Below are 22935 nucleotides of genomic sequence, written 5' to 3'. Positions count from 1 at the left end.
CTCTTCCCATGGAGTGCACCAAAGTGGTAGGCACATGCAAATAGCTAAACTAAACCATGATATCCTCCTTAAAATATGTTCCCAAAAGGTTGTCAGCTTTTACATTGTGACATTCCCAATAACTCAAGAGAAAGATGAAGCAATTAGCTTCAGGAGACATTTTTGTTACAATATGCTTAGGTGAGTAAGGTTGAAGGTCAAGTCAACCCAAGACTACTGCTGCTTTAAAGTAGTTAGTTACCATCTTAGCTAATATCAGACAAGAAGTCAGTATGAGTTCATGTACAGTCATCTCACTTGAAGGTTTGTATCAAATACATTTGTCCATGTACTGATGCAAACTCTAGAGCTCAATTCCAGACACATCCAACTGAAAAAAAACACCAAACAACACACGACTAAAGGAGGAAGATTTTTTTATGTTTGAATAAAAAACGTTAGTTTGCTTGTCTGTCAGCTCCCATTCTATGTCCTGCACCAAAGAGGACAGTTACATTCTCTCCAAACTTTAAAATCATGATCTACCTTTAACTGGTGTTGACTGCTGGGTACCATCTTGGAGATTTGATTTCAGCAGAGAACCTGAATTGGCCTTCTGACCTTTCCCTCTCTTCTTGCCATATTTCACTTCTTCTTCATTGTCAGACTCTGAGACCAAAGTGTCATCTTCTCCAGGAAACGCATCCTCTACAGGGGGAGAATCTTCTGGCACCAGAGACAAAGTAACTGTAGCTAACTGCTCACTCCTAGCCTTCTCTCTCTCAAACTGACGGTTTAAATCACTCTCGTCTGCAAAACTGTATGAAACATACTTTGTTGTCCTTTGCCGTCCTTCATCCTCCATAAAACCCTAAGAAAAGAATTGGAGCATAACTTTATTACCTTACTTCTCCATTCTTGCAGTCTGTTCTCCAGCATCAACAGTGAGAAAATTTTCTTACTGTTCTCTGCTCACATATAAAGATATTATCTTTTTTTCTAAACAACTACATTGTTGACTAACCTTAGCATACAGAAATCAAAAGAAATACTCTGCGTGAAAAATAAGTAAGTCTGTATTACCTGCATATTAGAATGAAATGCCTACAATATACTGGATGTATAAAAGTCTAAGGAAGAATAAACTATATGCATTTGACACTGAAATCAAATTTTTCACAACTTTTTTCTGTAGTGTAGAGATTACTAGAGTGAATTACACTTAAGTAGAACTGCTGCTACACTGGGTAGTTTAAAACATCTAGCAACTTGAAGACTTAGCTATCAGTGAGGGAAGACAACTTCTTCATAGTTCATTTAGAAAAAGTGCGTTTAGACATTCCTGTGGCATATATAGTTCATTTGTTTTTAATTCTACTGAACTTTTTACCAAGCAAGATATTAGTAAACAATTCTCTATTGAAGTAAGATGGCAATTATCCTGCCTTTGTGGAAAGGGGTGGGTGGGCGCATATGAAAAAAAGACAGTTGAATTTGTTCATCTCTAATTCAGAAGCCTGTTGAAAAAATATTGAAGTATTTGGAAATAAAGATATTAACCACCATAACCTCTACAAAAGAATTTTTTTTTTCAGAATGTAATGCTGCTTTCAAAATGCAAGTAGATTTGTTTTAAATTACAGAACATCTCTGATAAGATCTTTCAGAAAAGACTACAAGAGGAGACAATTTTGCAAAACATCAGTTGTCTTATAAAGATGAACCAAAAGGGCTATTTTGAGTTGAGAAACATTTATGTTCATCTCCATAAAATACCAGAACATGCAGATTCCCAAATGCCAGTAGGTCACCTGTGTTACCACCGATTACAATGAGTGTGCTTTAGTGGTTGAGGTGCATTTCTCTGCCCTGTCTCTTTTCGGCGCATAGGCCTGCTTCATACTGCTGGGAACAGTGTTGATCTGGGATGCTGTGAAGCTGCATTTGGTACAATCCCATTAGCTAGTGTGGATCACTGGAATGTGCATTCAGTATGGACAACAAATCTGGGGCAATGTGTATTTTTTCCCCAGTCTTTATTACACCCAGTCACAAACCAGTGTAAAATACTTGTACATCTGGGTCAGCGAACTATTAAATGTTAGGGCAGCTAACCAGAAAACAGTAAAGAAAAGATTCTAGGAGAGCAGTTATGTTACATTCTAACAACTAGGCCTAGATATCAGATTATAGTAGGTTAAAATTTCAACTGAACACTTTTTGAACACTTCTCTTATATATCTTTTCCTCAACTGAAGTCATAATCTTTTCAATTTTATCATAATTCTTTCACTGTCAACTCTCAAATCCCCGCGGTTTCTATTGTTTGAGGTTAACAATATTATAACATATTACCACAGTAACCACAATTGCATTTTCAGTTTCAATAAGTATCAATATTATTTTATTTTAACCTTACCTTGACAACTTTGTACCTTTCCAGGAGACGACAGAGCATCCTTGCTTCTAGCTTCCCCACATTCATAGCCATCCGAATTTCGGCCTGAGAAATACCTTTTGTTCCTCTACTTTCAACTGTTTCAGAAAGGAAAACCAGAAAACATCTCAGGAAAACAATCTGAATGAATTGTATACACATATATCTTTATATATATATGCTCATATTTGTTCTAAATAACTGTTACAAAGTCAAACTTGTCTCAAAAGCTATGTGATTTTGAACCATATGCCAGAATGTAAACCTTAACGTTCACCACTAACAATTAAATAAATTTTCAAAGACATACATAAGATAGTCAAATGCTGTCATAAAACAGGATTTTATGGAAAGCAGCAGCCCGGTAGAATTAGGTTCAAAACCGATAGTTTTATATTAAAAGGAAGTGAATCCTGCACCTGACGGCTTTCTACAGTCAGATATTCATTCTCCATTACGAAAGGTAAAGGAGTAGGAGAAGGAGAAAGAACACCATTTTCTTCATCACCTTTTCTTATCCCATAGCGTTTCCCATGGTGTTTTATTTTGGTGGTACTGAATAGTTGATAAGCTTACAGGGATGGCAGCAATGGATAGGAAGCCCAGTCATAAGACAGCAATGACTGCTGTTACAAAGGAGGAAAAAAGGCCACTAGTCTTCCCTGAAACATGATTATGGAAAAATAGATTCTGTTGTTTAATTATGAAAAAAGCCAAAATGAAAAGCACATCAGTTTAAATTTAAAAACAACAATAAAAACAAACAAACAACAACAAAATCATGTGAACTGCATTTAACTCTCCTTAAAGGCAAAATAGCTTGCAAAGTATTTAAAACGTATTAGCTCTTTCCAGCACATACAGAGGCAAGACAAGAAAAGATGAACTAGTAGGGAAAACACATTAAGCTAAAAGTTTTTAACATGTTCATGTTTTCTTAATTTCAATAACTAATTGACATTTTGAATCAAGGGAATCTTGTTAAATATTCAGCACTATGTTCTTGTCAGAGATGAAGCCTGACATGCAAGACTCAAGAGTTGTTTTGCATAAGACAGTCTCAAGCCAAAGCAGTGACAAGGAAGTCCCAGCTTTGATCAACCCCAGTGTGCTTTACCTCAAAGACTCTGACTATCCAAATGGTTGACACAAAAGGTAGAACAGTATTTTCTTATACATAGAAAACTGAGATAAAGAGATTAAATGACTGCCCGACCACCTACAGGAAGCTTACAGCTCCAGTCTAATCTGAACAAAAAGCCCATCTTTTCCATGGAAAATTAACACTCGGATGCATAGAATGCAATCAGAACTTAGAAAAATTAAAAAAAAATCCCACAATACCTCTCTCTCATACATATAAAGAGGGCAATCTGAAAAATCTTTAGTATATTATATTCATATTCATTATATTCAAAAAATCTTTAGTATATTATATTCATGATACTTGAATACCCTTCACACATAACACTGTAACTTAGCTTACTATGAAGTTAAGAATCCTTATGAACTCCAGAATTAAGCAAGTCAAGGAAACATTCTGTTAATCTTTGTAACAGATAAACCATCCTGCACACGCAAGTATCTCACTACATCACCTACTTATCTCATAAGCCTGGGTGAGCATATCCCTTTCACAAACAATATCCACAGGCTGGACAACTTTTGTGATGATCTCTTCTTCATCATCATCATGATAATCTTCCATTTTCTTCCGAAATTCTTTTAGTAATTTAAGGCAACGGACCATGACATCAGTACCTGTGAACATGAACGTTGTAACAACTCTAAACAAAATGCAAGTTGCACGTGTGCATGTACATGTTTAAACTATATTGTTTCCCCGGGCAGCATGGTAAAAGTAGTGCAATGGGGAAAAAAAGACTTAAGACAATTGCTTATTTCTAGGAAAGGTTTTCAATAGCTCTTCCCTATATATATATACGAATCTGTCAAAATAATGACTAGCAGAATTTTTGAGATGTTCCAAACATTCATGGCTATGTCAACATTACGAAATGTTATTTTATTATAGACACCCATTTGTTTGCAGTTTGCATTTTATTATAGACACCCATTTTGAAGCATCTTTGAGGATCTTCAACGTCATCTTGAAACTACACTTAAGTGAATTCTGGTGTATAAAACTCCCTGATATTCTTATGGGATGAAGGTGGACCTGCATATTCCACGACAAATGATCTTCTCAGACCAAAGCTGCTCTTAACAGAACTCCTTCAACCTCTTCCTTATTTATTCAGTGCAATGTGGGAGATTTCTCTTTGACCCTTGCTAAATGCTGTATCTATCTTTGGCCACTGCTCTTCTTCACCCATAATTCAGTTTCCCTACAAAGATATTTCCTTCCCCCAGACTTTAAAGATTTTAAGGAATTTATTATCTTATCAAGAGCCTTAACCCACTTCTATGTGACTGGCACTCACGTTTGTTCTCTCAAAGTTCTCACATCTTTATTGGTTCTTTCACTTCTTCCTTTATGACCACTCCCTAATCAGAAGGACTATTTCATTTGTGATGTTTAGATCATATTAAAACTGTTACGTTTCCCTCCCCCCCAAGCAGTTCACTACATCTCTGAAAAAAAAAAAAAACAAACCACAATGCAGTTCATCTTTTAGAATTATTTTCTTATCTACCCTGGCAAATTTGATTCTTAGGATTTTCTGTGACTAAAGATTTGATTTTGACTTCCTTCAACAATTGCATTAATTCTAATGGTGATACTAGTCTTCCTCATGCTTTCTGTTATTGCTTCTTGTAATTGTTGTCCCACTAAGTTTTATCCGAGAGCAACTGCTCCCGTTTGTTCCCTTTCTTTGTGCAGTCCTACTCTTTTGTCTTTCCATTCATGTTTGGAAGTTATCAACAGTTTTTGCAAACCTATTAACTTTGAATTCAAAGGAGACTATGCATTAAACCCTTCCTCAGTAAAATATGCTTTTTCTGTATAGCAGTTATAGACTATCTTCCTTGTTTAAAGAATTCCAAGGTAGTGCTGCAGAAGCATACTTTTACAATCTGATATTGTACTCCCAAGCTACGGGACAACAATACGACACCTTCCAGAGAAACTTTGCATGCTGATGACTTTCAGCAAAAATCATAATTTCCAGCAGAATTCACAACTAAAACAGCCTGTTTCTTTAGCATGGTACTTAATCATGGCCTCATTTGCTTTATATGTCATTTAACTGCCAATCTGAAAAGGCAGCAGACTGCTCATCATCCCTATACTCTGTATTGGCTTCAACAATCTTAACAGGAGTCATGATTCACTTGATCTGCTTACATTGAACCTGCCTTCATCCAATATGTGTAAGGTACATGTTTCTTACAAAGCTGGAACAAATGCTTAACTCAACCATCTGCAGTGTTCTAACTCTATTAACACACTTCTCTGAAAATATGTCTTCGTAATTATGTACTTAAGCAACTTTTAATTTAAGATTTGAATCTTATAAGAAGATTGGCATCAATGTAATTACACATAAGGAAAGCAAAAATATTGTTCTATTTACCTTTCTTTGTCTTGTAGGGACCTCCATTGGGGTGTATCTCTTGTAATGGGACGGATATTACCTTGGCTAGGCCAGCATTCATCATATATTGATAAAGACGTTTGAAAGTTCTCTCACAAAGACCCTAACACAAAGAGAAACGGCAAAAGGCATTGTGAGACAAAACTCTGCCTTTCAGGAAGCCCACAGAATTACCTATTCATCTTCGCAAAGAAACAAATATAAACATCAGTGGAAGACCAAGGAGTTCTCTAATTCAATGACCTTTGCTATCACAAGTCTCTGTCCTCTAGGTGATTAGCAAAGACATTCATACTGCCTGTTTTAAAACACAGTATTTTGGGGTAGGATATCAAGGAAGGATCTTAAAAGCCCATTAGTGAATACACAGGCAGAGCTTCAGGGGCTTCTGCAGTATGTTCCGTCCCTCCAGCTCTATCCTCCAAATAAGCAGCAGCAACCAGCTAGAAGTATTACACAACAGTATCTATTGACTGTATGTAGAAAAAAAGTTTGGTGCTGTGACAAAATTTTTCTAAAGCTGTGGATGGAATAGAACTCCTTGCTTAAAGCAAGCAATGACAGTAACTTGATCTAGAGCAATATGACGAGATTTTCTTCCCTTTTTTCTAATTCAATAAACTACCAGGTTTTTATGATCCTTCTTTTGATATCCTACCCCAAAATATGGTGCAACTTTAAAAAAAGAAGTATGAAGAAGTGCCTTTGATACTAATCAATTATATTCTATGTAAGACAGAATTTGAAAAAGAATAATGAATCTCACCAATTCTTCCCTCAAGTTTCCTAATGTTTCCATATGGTTTGAACGAGCACTTAGCATGCTCGAGAGCTTCTCCATCAGGATATCATATTTACTCCTCCTAATCGAGAAAAGAGAATATTTGACATTTCAGCATGCATATAACTTCATAAGCACGAGTTGTACCTTTCTAAAATGTTAATTACTATAGAAGGCACACTGAAGCATTCTTAGATTGTTTTAGAACTTATAGCTTTCTTTTCCTTCTGTGAATAGCAGGTGAGAGAATTTGTCCCCAAGTGAGGGAACATAAGTAAGTCCAAGCTGTTGCTTCATTGGAAATTCACAAGCGTGAGTTCTGACTGTAAACAAAAAGGGAAAACAAAAATGTATTAAAGATGTGTTTGAAGCGAGAACACTCAAAATTAACAGAATGATGTAAGCTACAATGAGAAGAGAGAGGCTCATAGCAGGCAGGTGACAGGCACTAGAATGCCCTATTGTTCGCACTTCCAAGAACAGTCCAGCATCTGGAAGGAGTTAATAAATAAATTGTGATTTTCTTTAAAGAAATCGAGACTACAAACTTTCGATATTGTAAAAGGCCGCAGGCTACCCAGGAGATCTTTTAAACACCCCAGCGGCACATACCTATCAACATGAAAGCGAGTCAGAAGTAGAAGAATGGAGTGTTGCTGTGCTCCACTTGGTAGTCTTATCACATGAGACTGCATTGTTATGAGACCATTTCTGTCCAATACTCTTCGGTGATAATGAATTTTTCCAGCATCCACTCTGAAGAAAAGATAGCAAGATACGTATAAGCATTGGAGCTTCTGCAAACAAATACTAAGTATCCAGTATTCGAACAGCCTTCACCTAAATTACCCACAGTCTTGGTTGTACATTATGCTAATTTATAAAGTGACGATCTCAAAATTAAGAAGTACCAAAATTTAGATGTAGATTTAGATTTTAGATCTAGATTTAGATCTAGATTTTAGATTTAGCCTGTGAAATTGATTAATTGTACGAAGTATTTTATATCACTCTGAATAAGGCAAAAGCTTTACAGAGAATAAGCAGAAAACACATGAGAGCAGCTATACAATATGAGACTGTTTGGGAGTTCAGTTTCAAGTGTTTCAGAACCCTGGAAGAGAATTATAGAGTAGTGATATACAGTCTCCTAGGAAAAAGATATTCTAAGCTATTCCCTTTTTTAAAAAAGATTTCACATCTTGATAAACAAGGCAGTTAAAACCAAGCTTTTCAGAGTAGCTCTTAAATAGGAGCTCAGAAGTAATTTTAGGCATATAACTAGTTTTGTGTAAATGTAGGGAGATTGACTTACATACAATATTTGTGAGATTAAAAATAAAATACAGAACCCGATGCAGCATTTTGCAAAATACCATAGAAAGATGATTTTTATAACCTTCCTCGGAATTATATGCTAAAAACCAAGCTTTAGGATTAAATGCATGAAAAATAATTTATTACTGGTATCACACAGAAGCATGATAAGACTTGGCAGTGATCATGCTTCTAGATACCTAACGAAAATAGTGAACATTCTCTCAATTTTTGATTTTCCTAGGACGTTAACTGTCTTTTACTACAGGGAACTTACAGTATGATCTAGATATTCTATCACTTCTTCCTTGAAACAGACAACTCTGGTCACTGACTGATGATTTTAGCATTTTTCCTTAATAAACTCCCTCCTATTTACAGCAACATCAAGCTCTAGTAAACGCTTAACCTTTCCAATTCTCTACAGTGTATTCAGTCCTCTGAGAACACAAATACTTTAAACCCTGCGCATTGATCCAACAGACAATCTCTGGTTCCATGAGAAAATAGCAGGAAGTATAATGAGCTCTAGAAGAGACCAGTACCCCCTGTAACACAAGCTCCAAGAGACAAATGTTCCTGTTAGCAAGAATGACACACTACCAAAAAAGATATGAGTTTAATTGACACATAGGAATACAGAAACATGTGAGTAGTCAGTAGAAACTTATTCACTTCAATTTAATTTATATATCAAAATATAAACTTACTTAAAAACTCCACTGTGCAGATCCCTCTGAAGCTCTCCTTGCCACCTAGCACGACCTAAACGCTCCAAAATGCAGTAGGAGAAGTCAGGCAGTTTTAAGTCAGGGTCCCCCTCCCAGCCTATCAAAGCTCTGTAACGCTGGTCTTGGGAGGCAACAATGACCAGTTTCTCTCCCCATCTAACAGAAAGGAAAAGAGCAAAAGTTTATTAGAGCCATAAAAAGAGAGCTGAATCACTTTTCCCCCATAAGCATCATATTTCCATAGATTTGTACAAACTTTGTTACAGGAGTATAGTTTTAAAATTAAGTTTAAAACCTTTTAATGCCAGGTAGCAGGATTTCACTCACTTTTCAACAGCTTCTGTGTAAGTATAACAAGGCTGCAGATCCTTCCTCCTCACTTGATCGGTGATATCCACTCTCTCCTTAAAATACCGGCAGGAACCCTGTATGCCATCTTTATTATCCAAAACCATGTGGACAGGGTAAATGTCATCCAGCGGCACCGGATCCCTTTTGGTTTCGAGTATTCCCGTCTCCAGGTCTATTTCTTCATACCTGCCATAAGAGCAGCCAGCGTTTACCCACGCGAGGGGGAACCGAGGGCTCCTGAGGGAGCTCTGGGGGACGGTGCCCGGAGGGAAGGGGACAGCGGGGGGGGAGCAGCGGGGCTGGAAGGGGACAGCGGGGCTGGAGGGGGCCGGCACCCCGCTCCGGGGTCTCCTCACCGGTCGTGCAGGCGGAGCGGCGGCCGCGCCCGCGGCAGGAGGTAGAAGCTGACGGCGGGCTGGGCGCTGAGCGCGGCCCACAGGAGCTGCTGCGTGGCGGGCTCCAGCGGCAGCGGGAAGGGGGGCGAGCGGGTCCCCAGGCGGTGCCACAGCGCGCTCAGCGTGACGCCGTCGAGGCCCTCCAGGGCCACCTCGTCCAGCAGCACCCAGAGCGCCTCCATGCTCCGCGCCGCCGCTTCCGGCACCCGGCGGCGCGACAGAAATGACGCCGCCAGCCTGCGCCGGTAACCGGGGAAACGGAGAAACAGGGCTGCGGCCTAGCGCGGCCCGGCTCGGCCCCGTCTCGCCCAGGCTGGCTCAGGCTCTGGCCCCGCGGGGCTGAGGGAGCGCGGGGCGGCCGCGCCTGGCTCCCTGCTGCGCCGCTCGGCGACGGGACGGAAGGAGCCGGTGGCGTTTGGGCGGCGGCGGGGGGCGAGCAGGGGACGGAGGGGTGGCGGGTGGCTGTTGGGCACAGAGCTGGCTGGAGGTGACGAGCTTCAACTTGTCTCTGTGTAGGAGGACGCCCTGCCGCAGCCTGTAGCAGCAATTCTGGGCTGCTCAGTGGGAAAAGCTTGCGTTTCCTGAAAGGCGGGAGAGGTAAAACCTTTAATTAAACGCTTTACGTGTATCCAGGCTCCCACGTTTTAGATCTAACAGCCGGCACGAGCAGTACCAGTTCAGGAAAACTCTCCCATAGCTGGGCCTCGGGTGTGGCCTTTGCAGTTTTCGCCTTGGCATCACCCTGCTTGTCAGCTCTCAGATTAAAAACTCGCTGTAGCCTCTGCCTTCCCCTTTTAGTATTTTGAGGCTCTGCAGTAAATCGTGAAGGGCTCTGAAAAAGTAAATCAAGTAATGTTTCCTCTGTTCTTCAGGAAACTTACTTGTTACACTGACTGTGTTATGGTCTGTTGAATGAGGAGCTTCTTTCAGTTTACAGCGTTCATGGCTCCTGAGGATGCAAAACCAGTAATAATCTACAGTAAATCACTTCTCTTCTTAAATGTGGCAATTCTACATTCATTTCAGCTTTATATTAAGGATATGGTGACTGACTTTGATGAAAAACATGATGAATATTTAGTATCCCTTCAGCAGAGAAACCGGTAAGAGACAAAATTGTTATCACTATCGAGTATGTAATATCTGTTGTGTGCTATGTAATATTGCGTCTAAAATCAGTAGTGGTGAATATTAGTTTAAAAACTTGTTTGTTATGTGAAGCCTGGTTTGCTGTGTCTTAAAGCATTCCAGTAGTTCTCTTCCCTTTGTTTGCTACGTCCTTATTTCTGGAGAAGACTGTGCTATTTCTCCAGCATACCTTAAAATAAGATACAGCTTGGAGCTCATAGTCTTTGCCAGAGTAATGGCTCGCTGCAAGCGGACTTAATAAGTGCTCGGCACAAAGGAGAGGCTCCTATTGGCAGCCAGTAGCACTGAGCTGGCCAAATTGAAGGCTGTGTGCTCTGAGAGCAGCCAGGGATCTGGGGGTTACTGACCTAGGGCAACCCTAACACCTTCGGTCGGGGAACAGGACTTGGGCAAAGTAAAAACTTTGAGGCAGACCCTGTTAGGCAGGGTAAGCAGACTTGTGAAGCACTGCTCCCCGGGGTGGAATTGGTTGCCCATTACTGAGTAAAATTTCAAAACATGCAGAATGCTTCGAGCTCCAGTGCAAGAGGGATGTAGCTTTTGACCTGGGTGAGCAAATCTCTGGGTGGTTTAGGGCTTGAGCTGCTTGCGAACATTACCCTGCGGGATGGAGAAGTGTTTTTGGAGCAGCTGATGGAGAGGCAATGGCCCATAATGGCCTGAACCTGCCAATTTCACAAATGAAAACCTGCATGAAGGGACAAAATTTGGCATTTTTTAGAGATATATAAGCAAATTGCTGAATTGTTTGTGTAGGCACAAGGCCTGATGTTTGTAATACGTCCTCAGATTGTTAGGATACTAGCTCCAATAATATAGTCTGCTGGACGTAGGGTGGTGTGTGTATTAGATACATGTTCAGACTCTGCTCGTGTTAACCCCTCTAGCCTCATCTGCTGTGACAATGCAGAAAACCTGGTTCTTGTGTATCAGGAAAATCAGTTTTTATTTTTAGCATTTGTAAACACATGTTGGAATGTGCGACTTTTAATGAGAATGGTGGATGACCAAGAATTCTTAACATGAGTTAGGAATACTCAGTCAGAAGGTTATGTTTTTGTGGTTAGGATGTTGCATTAGGCCAAGGGGAAAGAGGGTTACGTCAACCTTGTTTTTTTTCACAGAGAGAACCTGGAAAAAAAAAAACACACAAAAACACACACACACACACACAAAACAAAAACACAGTTCTATCAGCTGACTTCTTTGAATAAATGTCTTTACAGGCAGGTGTCATCTCTGGCCTTCGAGATGACTGGATTCTCAGTCAGTGACTGAGAATAGTGAAGACTGAGAAAGAAAGTAATAGTTACATCTTATGATGAATGCATGTTTATTATAACACAAAAGAATATGTTCTTGGCCCAGAGTGATGCTCTGCTGACAGTGTCTGTGACTTTATCCAAAAGGACGGGAGGAATCTTTTGCTGTAGAGAACCTAACTCCAGGGCTTGATTCCAGCTCCTCTGACCTGATCGTACTGAAATGTATGGTTCTGTTGCATCTTTCTCTGCTGGAGTGGTGTTAATCAGAATGTTCAGAGCTACGAAATTTCAATCTCACATGCATTTTACAGATTCTTCTGAACTCCTGTGTTATAAGCCAGTTGCATTGCAACTGTTGACTTATTCTGGCAGAAAACAAAACCAACAAAAAAAAATCCACCCTCCACAACAAATTGTAAGGTTTGCACATAGCAGATTTAGAGAACTTAGTAAGTTTTCAGTACTGCTGACATACTCATTGCAGTGTTTACTTATTAATGCAGAATTATTTCATCAAATTGCTAATTCTTAAAATATAGTGTCATTTTGGTAGCAGAAAGTAGTTCAAAAATTCAAAACTCAGTAGCAGTGTCAGTCTATGCATAGTTATGAATATTTGTAACTTGTGTTATTTAAAAACTTGTGTGGATTTCTATCATAATATACTTATAGACATTTAACTTACTATAAGTTCATCTTCTCTACACTTCTTAAAAAAAATCAAAGCAAAACAAACAAACACTAGATTTAATTTTTTTAAAGTTTTAATGAGTTTAAAGTTCTGGTATCTCTAACTACACTATTAACTTGGGGCTTTCCCCCTGAAGTTTTGAAACAAAAATAGTACTTTCTCTTTTTTTTTTCCTTGGAAAGAGCTCAACCATTTTAGTATTTCTAAAATTCTAAACAAAACTCTCTCAAGTTCTCAAGAAGAAAATTTCAGTAGAAAAAATGCCAAATGGAAAAAAATTGATGTGGAATGATAAACAGCGTAGAAAAATCTAAGAAGTGAAACACTTGGTTGAACTGTGTCACAGAATGTCAGTACTCATACAAGCATTAAAGAACAGGAATGGGTGCTGGAAGCTGTATTCTGAAATTGTTACTTGAGCTACAAACTTTTTTTTTATTATTATTTTTGTGACACTGTGCCTTTGTATTTATTGCCAGTATGATCATCTGTATATGTACTGTATAGGGATGAGTTATTATCCTTTCTACTTCAGGCTACTGAGGCATTTAAAAAGAAAGGATCCTACGCAAATCAAACTGGAACAGTTAGAGCAAGGATTTTCTCTGTATATGAACGGAGCTAATTCAGAGCTGAGAAATTACCACAAAAAATTCAACTCGCATGGCTACCTCAAAACTGAGACACAGACCGCCAGGACAAATGGTAAGTTACATCAGAGTTTTATGGAGGTTGCAGCCTCAAACTATTTTAAATATTTGCTCATCAGAGCTGTAATTCAGTCAGTGCAGTTACCTGTCGGGCTGTGTGAGTGAGGCAGCAGTGTTCAAGCACAGTGGAATGAAATTCCGCGGTGCTCTTTCATCAGAGTACTTATTAAGCCAGTTGAATGTTACAAGGGGTCTCTGCAACACCCTATCAATTGCTCAGCTGATCCCTAATTAATTCCAATGTTTAATTTCCCCATCTCTCCACTTGTTAAAGTTATAACTAAAACTAGAAGATTAGAAATGTATATAAATTGCAGTGTAAAATAATTATATACCTTTGTCTGATACATAACACCGTTCATAAGTTTTAAGATATGATGGACTTAAGTATTGTCTGGTTTCCTGCAGACAAATGGCATTTGATTAGAGAGACTATAATCAAATTATAGACTTAAATTTTGTTTGAGTTATCATAGTCCTCTTAAAAAGACAGCTAATCTTTACTTAAATATTTGAAGTAAAGAAAATTTGCCATTTTCTTCCTGTGGTTAGCTGGCTTTATTTGAAATGTGAAATTTTGTTTCTCATTTAAGTCAGTCTGTCATAGAGAGCAATGTAGTAGTAGGAATAATTTTGCATGCATGAAGTTATAAGGAGGGAGCTTAGTGGCTTTCTAATCCATTTAGCTTAATGAAAATAAATGATTTCACTAAATCCCAATGTAAAGCAGTTTACCAGCCTTAGTCTGTTATCCTCATACTTGCAACGTGTCTCATGGAGTGTATCTTCTTAATCTGTTGCTGTATAGGTAGTGTCTACTGAGCCTTTTTTCTTAAAAATGAAGACAAATATTTAAAAATAACGGTTAATATGAAAATTTATGACTGAAAGTTTATTAATCTCAACAGTACTCAAAGCTAAATTTTATTTCAGTAAAAGTTCTAGCCATAACTCCAATCTCCATCTTTTTCTTTTTCCTTTTTTTTTCCTCCCTTCTACACTGGGTCCATGTTATTTGTTTTCAAGTTTAGGTGAGTTCAGGCTTGTTCTATCAGTCTGTTCTATTGTTTCTTGCAAGTCGTACAGCATGGGGGTGGGGAATGAGATAGTTACCTGTCTTCTCCCTTAGTTTCACTGTTTTCTATAAGAAAGTAAGAGATCGTGTGTAACAGTGCAAAAAGCTTCATGCTCTTGAATACTGGAAAAGAGGAAATTCTGTGCTTTTGTCATACTGGGGTGATATACGTTCAGGTAGGTAAAGGTGTGTAAACCAACATCTTTGACTGTTTGGTCCAAAAGCTGTTTAGGGCTGTTTTGGCAGTAGCTGTACCAGAACTTTGCCAAGAGAAGTTTTCTCTTCAAGTTCTGCTGTGCAGTTGCTATCTCTAAGCCTAACCAAGGTGTGTGTGTGTGTTTTGTTTCATTGTGGTTGCTTATTGCCCCTTGATTCAGTTCAGGTAGAATATTTAGCTTGTCTTTGGGATTTAAGGTACTTTTAAGGACTTCAGTGGCAGTCTGTGTTCCCTTCCTCAAATCCATCAACTTTGAGACAGTGGCACTATCTCTGTAGAAGAGAACTCAGTGTTTTGCTGTTTCCTAGCTATCCAATGTTCTTATTTTAAACACATGCAGCTGCAGTGAAAGATACCAACTAAATCATCCTGTCATTTTTCTTCTTCCATTTGATTTTACCACTAGAGTCCAATGTGGGCGTCATTGGTGATCTATATAAAATTCTTGCCTGGAGGTAGTATCTTAGCAATTCTGTAGTCTGTTTCATTTTTAGGCATTTCTTCTCAATGATTGAACATTATTTTACTCACAGAAATGATTTCTGGCTAAGATACAGTGCTGAATTTTCTTCCTTATCCATCTCCAGTAAGAATTATTGCATCATTTATTACTTCTAGAACATCCATCTGTCAGATTAGTCTTTTCTAAAAAATTAAGAATGTGTGATGCTTAATAGTACAGAAAGGACTCCAAGCTTCCTGAAAGCGTCGTCATAAATCTCTTTGGGCTATTTTCTTTGCCTGTGTTTCCTAGGAATAATTAATGATAATAGTGATTGACACAATTCTTATGCTTAGGCTTGATAAATGAATTAAAGTAGATGATGAGCTTTTAATATGTACAGTAGGGAAGCTGGTCTCCATGTACACTGTCATTTATATGGGTATGTAATCCAGACAGTTTTACAACCAAGTCTGTACTTTCACTGAATGTTGATGTAGTCAAAGAGATGTCTTAAGGGCAGCGCGGGGTCTCCTTGTATTATGACTAATATTTTAATGGTGTCCTACTCAGTCCTTGGCTACTAGAATAGGCACTGTCAGCTTGAGTCTCCAAAGATACTCCTACTCAGGAATGACAACAGTGGACCTATTTTGTGTGCTGAAACAGGTAATAGTTGGTATTCATATCCTATCCATCCCACAGGAAGAATGTTTTTGCCTCTGTTGCAAACATCACTGTAGTGTAGGTGGCTTGGTTGCATCATCTTCTGCTTGGGTTCAGAACTACTGTATTTTAGTGGCTTGGATTTGGTCACAGGAATCCATCACAAAATACTCAATTCTGAGAACCAAATACTCGGCACTGGTGGCATGAGTCCTGCCCTGTCCCCTTTTCTTACTTATGCTTGTACCATACATGATGAGCCGGGCAGTTGCTTAGAAAATAAGGATTGCTTAGGAACTGAAAAGTGAAAGTGCTTCCAATTTTGTCCAAAGCAGTGACCAAATCAGACTATGCTTCTAGCATTGTAATCTCAGGACAAATCACCCTTGGTGCCTGAAGAGCTCCAAAGCAGTCAACACCGATGCTGATGACTGCGAGGTATAGTTGGAGTTATGTAGTATTAGCCTAGTTATGTAGGATTAGCCTAATGGAGTAGCAGGAGCTATAGTTGGAAGGGATGTTTTTGCAAGACAAGATGTCAGGTATCTTATTTCCTCCCTGGAGCAATCCATTCTCTTTCCCCTCTGTCCTGTTTCAGGCCTCTAGGAATGAATAAGATACTTTGTGTAGAGGCAACAGAATCAGCTTTTGTTCATCTTGCTCTGTAGTTTTATGATCACTCGAAATTGACCTAAGCCTGCATTGTTGTACTAAGAATGGTACTACCTCTTGCTGTTCTCTCCTACATGCTTGTGCTAGCATTTGTACAATCGTGGACAACCAGAAAGTACAAGTGACTAAATTAAAAGTAATTTTGTTTTCTATTCTTCCTCAGTTAAAATTTGCTGATAAATTTGTGAACGGTTCACTGCACAGGTGCAGTGTAGGGTTGTCCAACCCAAAAAAGAAAATGTGGCATTGAGAGTTGGGAATGAGCAACCTAATCTAATTTTGAAGTAAACCCTGCTTTGAATGAAAGGTTGGACTAGGTGACCTCTAGAGGTCCCTTCCAATGTAAATCTTCTCATGATTCTATGATCTTGGGAGGAATACTGCTTCTTTTATTGGTTGTGCCAGTTTCTGCTGGCTTAAGATGACCATTCAATTATGGCTTAAAGAAGAAAGGTTTTGCATCAGCAATTTTTCTCCACTGAAAAGAAATGGAAGCTGTAAATCTGTCTTGGACATAGGAAATGAGATGTCTTTATTTAGGATTGTATTGAGAGTGTCGATGATGTCCTTGCTCCGTTGAGGATGCTGATGCGACCTGCAAGATGCACATCTTTGTGTCTCAGTCAAAGCATCTCCTCAAAAATCCATTGCTGCGCTGTAAGTTGGGACTATTTCCAGTACGGGGACCTTTTGTTCTGCTTGACCATACACAGAATTTTCACCAAAGTTTTGACACCAACTCTCCCTCACCTTAGAAATGAAGGAAAATGATTATTTTTCCTTTGTGTCTGACTTGTCCATGAAGAATGCTTCTCTGCACAGTATGTTAAATGCCCAATACATTGTGTTTAATCTGCCAATACCTCAGTATGTTGCCTTAGAGTAAATGTACGTACAAAATCCCTTTGTAAACCCAGCATAACATCTGTTTTTCACCAGGGCCCTGTCTATCAAAGTCTGCCTTCAGCTTCACTTTACCATCTACACAGCTAGGAGTTGGAATGGTGTGCACACCTATGCTAGAACAAATTTCTGTACTTCTTATCAGTGAATGTGGGGCTGTGCATGCTGTTGTGCTAACATAGCTTTAAGCAATTTATTCTCTTGAGTGTGCGTGAGGGTGATTATCCTCAAAGAGATTCAAAACTCTTGCTACTAGTACATAACTAGCCAGTATTTGAAGTGGAATGCCTTTTCAGTTGTTAATATTATTCTCATATCAAAGATATATTCTTCTCCCCTCATATGGGGGGAAAAATAATGTCAAATAAAGTATGTATCCTCAAATGTTGTATTTCTGCTTCCCATCTTCTAATTCTTCTTGGCAGCCCAGCTAAAAGCGAGTGAGTTGCAAGAACGCAGCAGACAGACTGCACCAAGCAAAATACAACGCAAAGGATGGCTTCAGGTAACAAGCAGTTTGAAGTAATGCATCTTTGAACTAATTCTTACATCACAAATAATTTTGTGGGAAATTGGTTGCAATTAGTGGAGGGTTGGCAGTTTATATGCTTTGAGATTCTCGTAGAATCAGAAACTTGGTTTAGTCTGGATACTGGGTGACAACATGAAATGATACTCTAACCAGTTTTGTGTCTTCTTTGAAGCCTGAAGTGACAAATCTCATTGGTTTGGATTCAGTGACATCCTTTACAAGACACTTTAGTAGCCCTGACATGATTGGCTCACTCTGACCTCAGCAGAACAGCTATTCCTTGATATCTCTGATGCCATGCCTAGAGAGTTTCTAATGCAAAAGTTGGAGAAGCTCATGTTGGAGATCCATCCCTGCCTGTCACTGCAGTTTGTCACCCTTGAATAGTATTAAGGGACACAGAGGTGTAATTTGCTTATCTTGAGTCGTAGTTTGTGACAGATTCTCATAAATCAGAAGAGAGGAAAATACATATAAATAATAATACTCTGCTTATAAGAAATTTGGGGCCATTATCTTCATAGTTGGTTCACTGAAGAAATCTCAGTAGTCTTTTTTTTTCTTTTTGGCCTAAAGAAGGATCTGACTTAATTCATCCATTTTGAGAAAACAAATGTGAATTGTAAACAACTGATGCAGGTCACCCAAATATTTACCCTATTTAATTAGCAATTGCCTTGGGTGGATATCCAGTCCATGCTTGAGTGACTGGTGATCAGGAGTCTGTGTCACTGAGGGTCAGGTGTTCACATCATGCAGGTTTCCTTTTCTTTCAGCAAATATCTTGCATTCAAATTTTAAGGCTGCATTACTTTCTGTATAGCCATTACTGCTTAGTCGAATGCACTTTCTCAGTCGTTGCTTCCCTCACTAGATTTCTGCTGACATACTGGCCTGTCAGACCTTGTTTACCAAATTTGCCAAATATGTGGCTAGTCATAACCTACATCATTCTACGTGCAAGAGCCAAATGAAGATATTTTCTCCTCTAACTGGGTTGGGAAGTTAGGCAAATATAGAAAGCTGTACTACCAAACACTAGCTACCAGTGGAGAGTGGGTTAGAGTGATATCTCAAGCCTTGAATCCAATTGGGTGGGAGGATAGCAGATAGTAACTTAATGAACAAATGGAATTATTTAGCTAAGGAAATGTGCAACCCCACTGAGTAAGATGCAGATTGTGCTAAACAGCAGGTTACTTTACCAGTAATTTCCCCAGTGGTGAAATCGAGGGTTGTGGTCCTTTTTGCTCTTCATCCTTCTGTTAGATCCGGGACTCAACCATCTCATGGTCACTGAAGCCAAGGCTGTTGCTACTCTCACATCTCTGACCAGTTTTTACTTGATTATAATTTCCAGCAGAGCAATTTGCTTGTTGGCTTCTCAGTCACGTGTGCTGAGAAGCTGTCATTGATGCATTCTGGAATCTCCTAGATGGCTTGAGCCCCACTGTGTTGTCCTTCCAACAGATACCAGGTTGGTTAAAGTTCCCCATGAGGATCAAGGCCTTAAGACTTGAGAAATCTTCCACTTTTTTTTTTTTTTTTGAGAAAGGCATCATCTACTTCCTCATCAGAGTATCTGTAACAGATACCCACTGGAACAGCACCCATTCTGGTCTACCTTCTAATCTTCACTCAGAAGACTTGACTGTCTCCTGACTTAGGCACAGGTCCACGCATCCCAGCTGCTCTCTCGCTTAAAGGATGACTAGTCCTCACCTACTCAGCCTGTCCTTCTCAAAGAGCCTCTCTCCATGACAGTACTGGAGTTGTGGTGGGATATAGCTCATACATTTCTGTGACCCCGGTGACGTAGCCTGTAACCAGAAACACACTTGTAATTCTTTCTATTTGTTCTCCATTAGCATAGAGACATTTCAGAGAGGCACTTACATGTGCAAATTCACCAGAGCAGGCTTGAGGGCTTTCCCCATGAGGTTATTTTGCCAGCTCTTCTGTACATGCCTGTGCTTGAAGTGATTCCACGTCAGCTGTTTTGTTGATTGCTATGTTTCTACTCTTATCATTTTTTTTCACTTGGTGTGGTGAGAAAGTGAACCCCAATGGGCACTTGGGTTTGGTTCCAAATAAATGATGTGTGCTGGGCATGACCATGATGTGTACTCCAGGGACTGCAGCAGGTATGGAGTTTGACTGGGGCACTGTACATGTCAAACAATAATGCAAGGGCCCAAAGGTGAGCTGAGAGAGGACAGAAACCTTCCATGGAACAGAGGGGAAAAGGATTGCTTGATCTAAATATTGTTATGTAAAAGATGATTATTCTTTTTGTACTGCTGATGGCACTAAAAATGTCTAATTTCTTTGCATGTTTCTTTTAACAGAAAACTGTGGAGATTAAAACAGAAAGGGGGACTAAACTCTGCATTAAACCTCCTCTGGAATACTCTGAGGATTTTGAACCTTATGAAAGCTTGAGCATGGAGAGAAATAGCGATGATCTCCATTACTCTCAGGTACGATTAGCAGTTGCCTTCTATCGTTCATGGTAGTGTCAATTGAAATGCAAGTGGGGCCAAGTATCAGTATTGACTAGAGCATGCAAACCCAGTATATAGTATTGACAGTAGACACTGTAGGATATAATATTGGATAAGGATTTCGGGATGTACTACCTATAATGTAGTATCTTAAGTTTGAAAGTCTGAATCCTCCTCTGTCCCTTCTGCAGGCTGGTAATGGCAGAAGCTAGCTATGGCTGATTTCTGTCCACAAGACATTTGTTCTGTTACCAGGCTACAACCAACAGATTGGCAGCCTGCAAATTTTGGGGAATCCATGTTAGGAGAAGCCTCATGTAATCCAGACTTGCTCTATCAAACTGAACTTAGTCTTAACACTGAACACTATTTAAAGAGCCTTAAGCTAAGCTTACATTTATAGAATGCTCATTTAGGGAACTAAATTACTTGATTTTGAAACGATAGTAAGAAATGAAATAATGACCCGCTCTTAACCATGTGGCACTTTAGCTCAACTTAAGTATCTGCTTAGTGTTTACTCTCCAGGAGCTGCAAGGATTACGTTGCAGCTGTCAGAGCAAGGCAACTGAATCTTCGGATAGGCTACCCTTACAAGTGTTGCCTCTCCAAATAAGATCATCTCTACTCCCATGTTCTACTCAGGAACATTTAATTAAAAATTTACTTAATAAGTAGTGTGGGTATAATATGTAGACAGTGATTTCTATTTTAAGATTTTTCTTTTATGACACTCAGCACACTTGATGCTCACATCAGTCAAGGCCTGGCCCTCTCTGGACCAGTTCAGACTGGCACTGTGAACTCATGAATAGATCATTCACTCTGATCATATGACAGCTCAGGTTCTGGGTGTTAGGCACTTAAAATGTAGCTGTTTGACCTTTTGCAGTGTGTGAGGTCCATGCCTGCGTCAGCTGGTGACAACTGTTAATTGACTTTAGATATGGAGTAAGCCCCAGGCCAATCTCTTTGACTATGTGACTAGTAAGGCCATTCATTGGTGGCTTTTACCCACAATCTGATCTAAAAAAGCAATAAACAGCAATAAGCTCTGTATGCTTGTGTATGCTCAGTTTTGTCTCTGATTTTGTCTCTGATCTTGATGAAGCTCTAGAGATATAAGTCCATGCGACCTTATTGTTATTTATAATGTTCCTTTGGGGAAACATAGTTCACTTATAGATTTGCTAATTTCTCTTACAGTATGCCTTGTTGTTGAATCCCGTGACTCACAATTTCTTTGGTCATGAGTTTCTTTATCTTTCATTATTAATTTTTATTTCATTGTTTTGTGATTTCTGCTCAGCTGTTTGTGGATGACTGCGTTCTAAATCGTGAAACAATTTTCATGAGTCAGGATTCTGTGAGTCTGAAGGAATGTTTTTGAGGTTTGGCATATCCAGAAGACACTTGAACTAGCTACTGAGTCACTTGGACTAGCTGCTAAATCAACAATCATCTTAATTAGCAAACAAGTAGACGGAATTCCACTGCCTTCTCCCTTCTCTGTCCCTTTGCCTTCCCCCATCATGCCATAGTCCAGCACATACCGTCATTAAAAGATGAGAAGCTCTTTCCAGAACAGAAATTGCTAAGCTGACTATATTCAGAAGAGGAGGTGACAACAGTATTTAAGATGTTTAACAGTATTAATTTGAGCTTCAAAACTCCTGTAACAGAAGTCTTGAGTGTAGCAGGTCACTTTATGAAGGCTGATGAATATCTCACTACATGTCTTAAAGTTTTTCTCAGTGGTTTTTAAACCTGTAGCTTCCAGTTCCACACATGTATACAATCTTAGCGTATGTGCACTTCATGTCTTTATTTAACAATGGAATGTTAGAAAACCAGACTACCTCTTTCTTCTTCTTCCTACCTTTCCTGTACTGCTTTTGAGCTCATGATGTATTTTTTGCTCTACAAAACAGAAGTTTGTTTACAGTGATGTATTTTCATAATCATTTATGTGTAAGTAGTAAGCTTTTAATTTTAACCCAAAACTCCACTTATTGTTTGTATCCCAGATGGAAATAATTCTGGTTTTCCTGAAGTTGTAATGTGTTCTCTTGAATATCTTATAAGCAAATGTCACGAGGTTTTAAATTAAAAGAAAGCCCCTACAATTCCCTGTCAAACAGCTGGAAACGTGCTTAATATCAAACTTCAGGTTGCTTATAGACCCTCTTTTTGAACTAGGTTTGCCTGTTCTTTGTAATGTGTTTCTATCAACATGGCTTTCCTAACAAACATAATCTGTAACAGGAGAGCAGCTTGAAGCTTTCATTACCACCTGAACATATATTGTTATGATTCATTTGTACCTAACATAGCTTCCAGTTTTCATTTTACTCATACTGTTTGCTTACCTATACTTCTATCAAAGCAATACCAGCAAAGGTAGGAAAAGTAGATTTAAGATAGGCAAGATCTTTGCCTTTTACATTCATAAGAATAAAAGGCTCCCCAGCGTTATCTATGCTGTCTGTGGCATACGCTGTGAGAAGTTGGGCAGTTTTTCCACAGTAAATTAATTAATTTTTGCATAAAATCCTCTT

At 39.1% G+C, this 22935-nt stretch overlaps 2 protein-coding genes across 15 annotated transcripts in view; one reads left to right on the top strand and one right to left on the bottom strand.

Moving 5' to 3' along the window:
* The window catches only part of GTF3C1 (general transcription factor IIIC subunit 1), a 45522-nt gene extending 35749 nt beyond the window's left edge, over positions 1-9773 (bottom strand). For 4 of the 5 annotated variants that reach the window (XM_083800784.1, XM_083800786.1, XM_083800785.1 and 1 more), the window contains exons 1-9: positions 9513-9773; positions 9133-9342; positions 8785-8961; positions 7370-7513; positions 6743-6839; positions 5956-6079; positions 4019-4177; positions 2399-2514; positions 526-850 (exon numbers count right to left, since the gene is read on the bottom strand). In XM_083800784.1, the coding sequence (XP_083656910.1) occupies positions 526-850; positions 2399-2514; positions 4019-4177; positions 5956-6079; positions 6743-6839; positions 7370-7513; positions 8785-8961; positions 9133-9342; positions 9513-9733 (1573 nt within the window). In that variant the 5' untranslated portion in view covers positions 9734-9773. Of the gene's footprint in view, positions 1-525; positions 851-2398; positions 2515-2924; positions 3065-4018; positions 4178-5955; positions 6080-6742; positions 6840-7369; positions 7514-8784; positions 8962-9132; positions 9343-9512 lie in introns of those variants that run through there. The other variant, XM_083800788.1, reaches the window with a different exon arrangement.
* Positions 9774-9778: 5 nt separating this feature from the next.
* Positions 9779-22935, top strand: part of KATNIP (katanin interacting protein) — a 72852-nt gene continuing 59695 nt past the window's right edge. For 5 of the 10 annotated variants that reach the window (XR_014572889.1, XM_083800797.1, XM_083800792.1 and 2 more), the window contains exons 1-5: positions 9807-10148; positions 10578-10654; positions 13192-13361; positions 17767-17846; positions 20222-20353. Coding sequence is in view for 8 of the 10 variants with exons in the window: in XM_083800797.1 (XP_083656923.1) it covers positions 10593-10654; positions 13192-13361; positions 17767-17846; positions 20222-20353 (444 nt within the window). In the remaining 2 variants the exon portion in view is untranslated. The other 5 variants (XM_083800791.1, XM_083800789.1, XM_083800794.1 and 2 more) reach the window with 5 other exon arrangements.

The sequence above is a fragment of the Anser anser genome (assembly GCF_964211835.1).
Source record: "Anser anser genome assembly, chromosome: 15".
Classification (NCBI taxonomy): domain Eukaryota; kingdom Metazoa; phylum Chordata; class Aves; order Anseriformes; family Anatidae; genus Anser; species Anser anser.
This window is presented reverse-complemented; position numbering and strand designations above follow the sequence as displayed.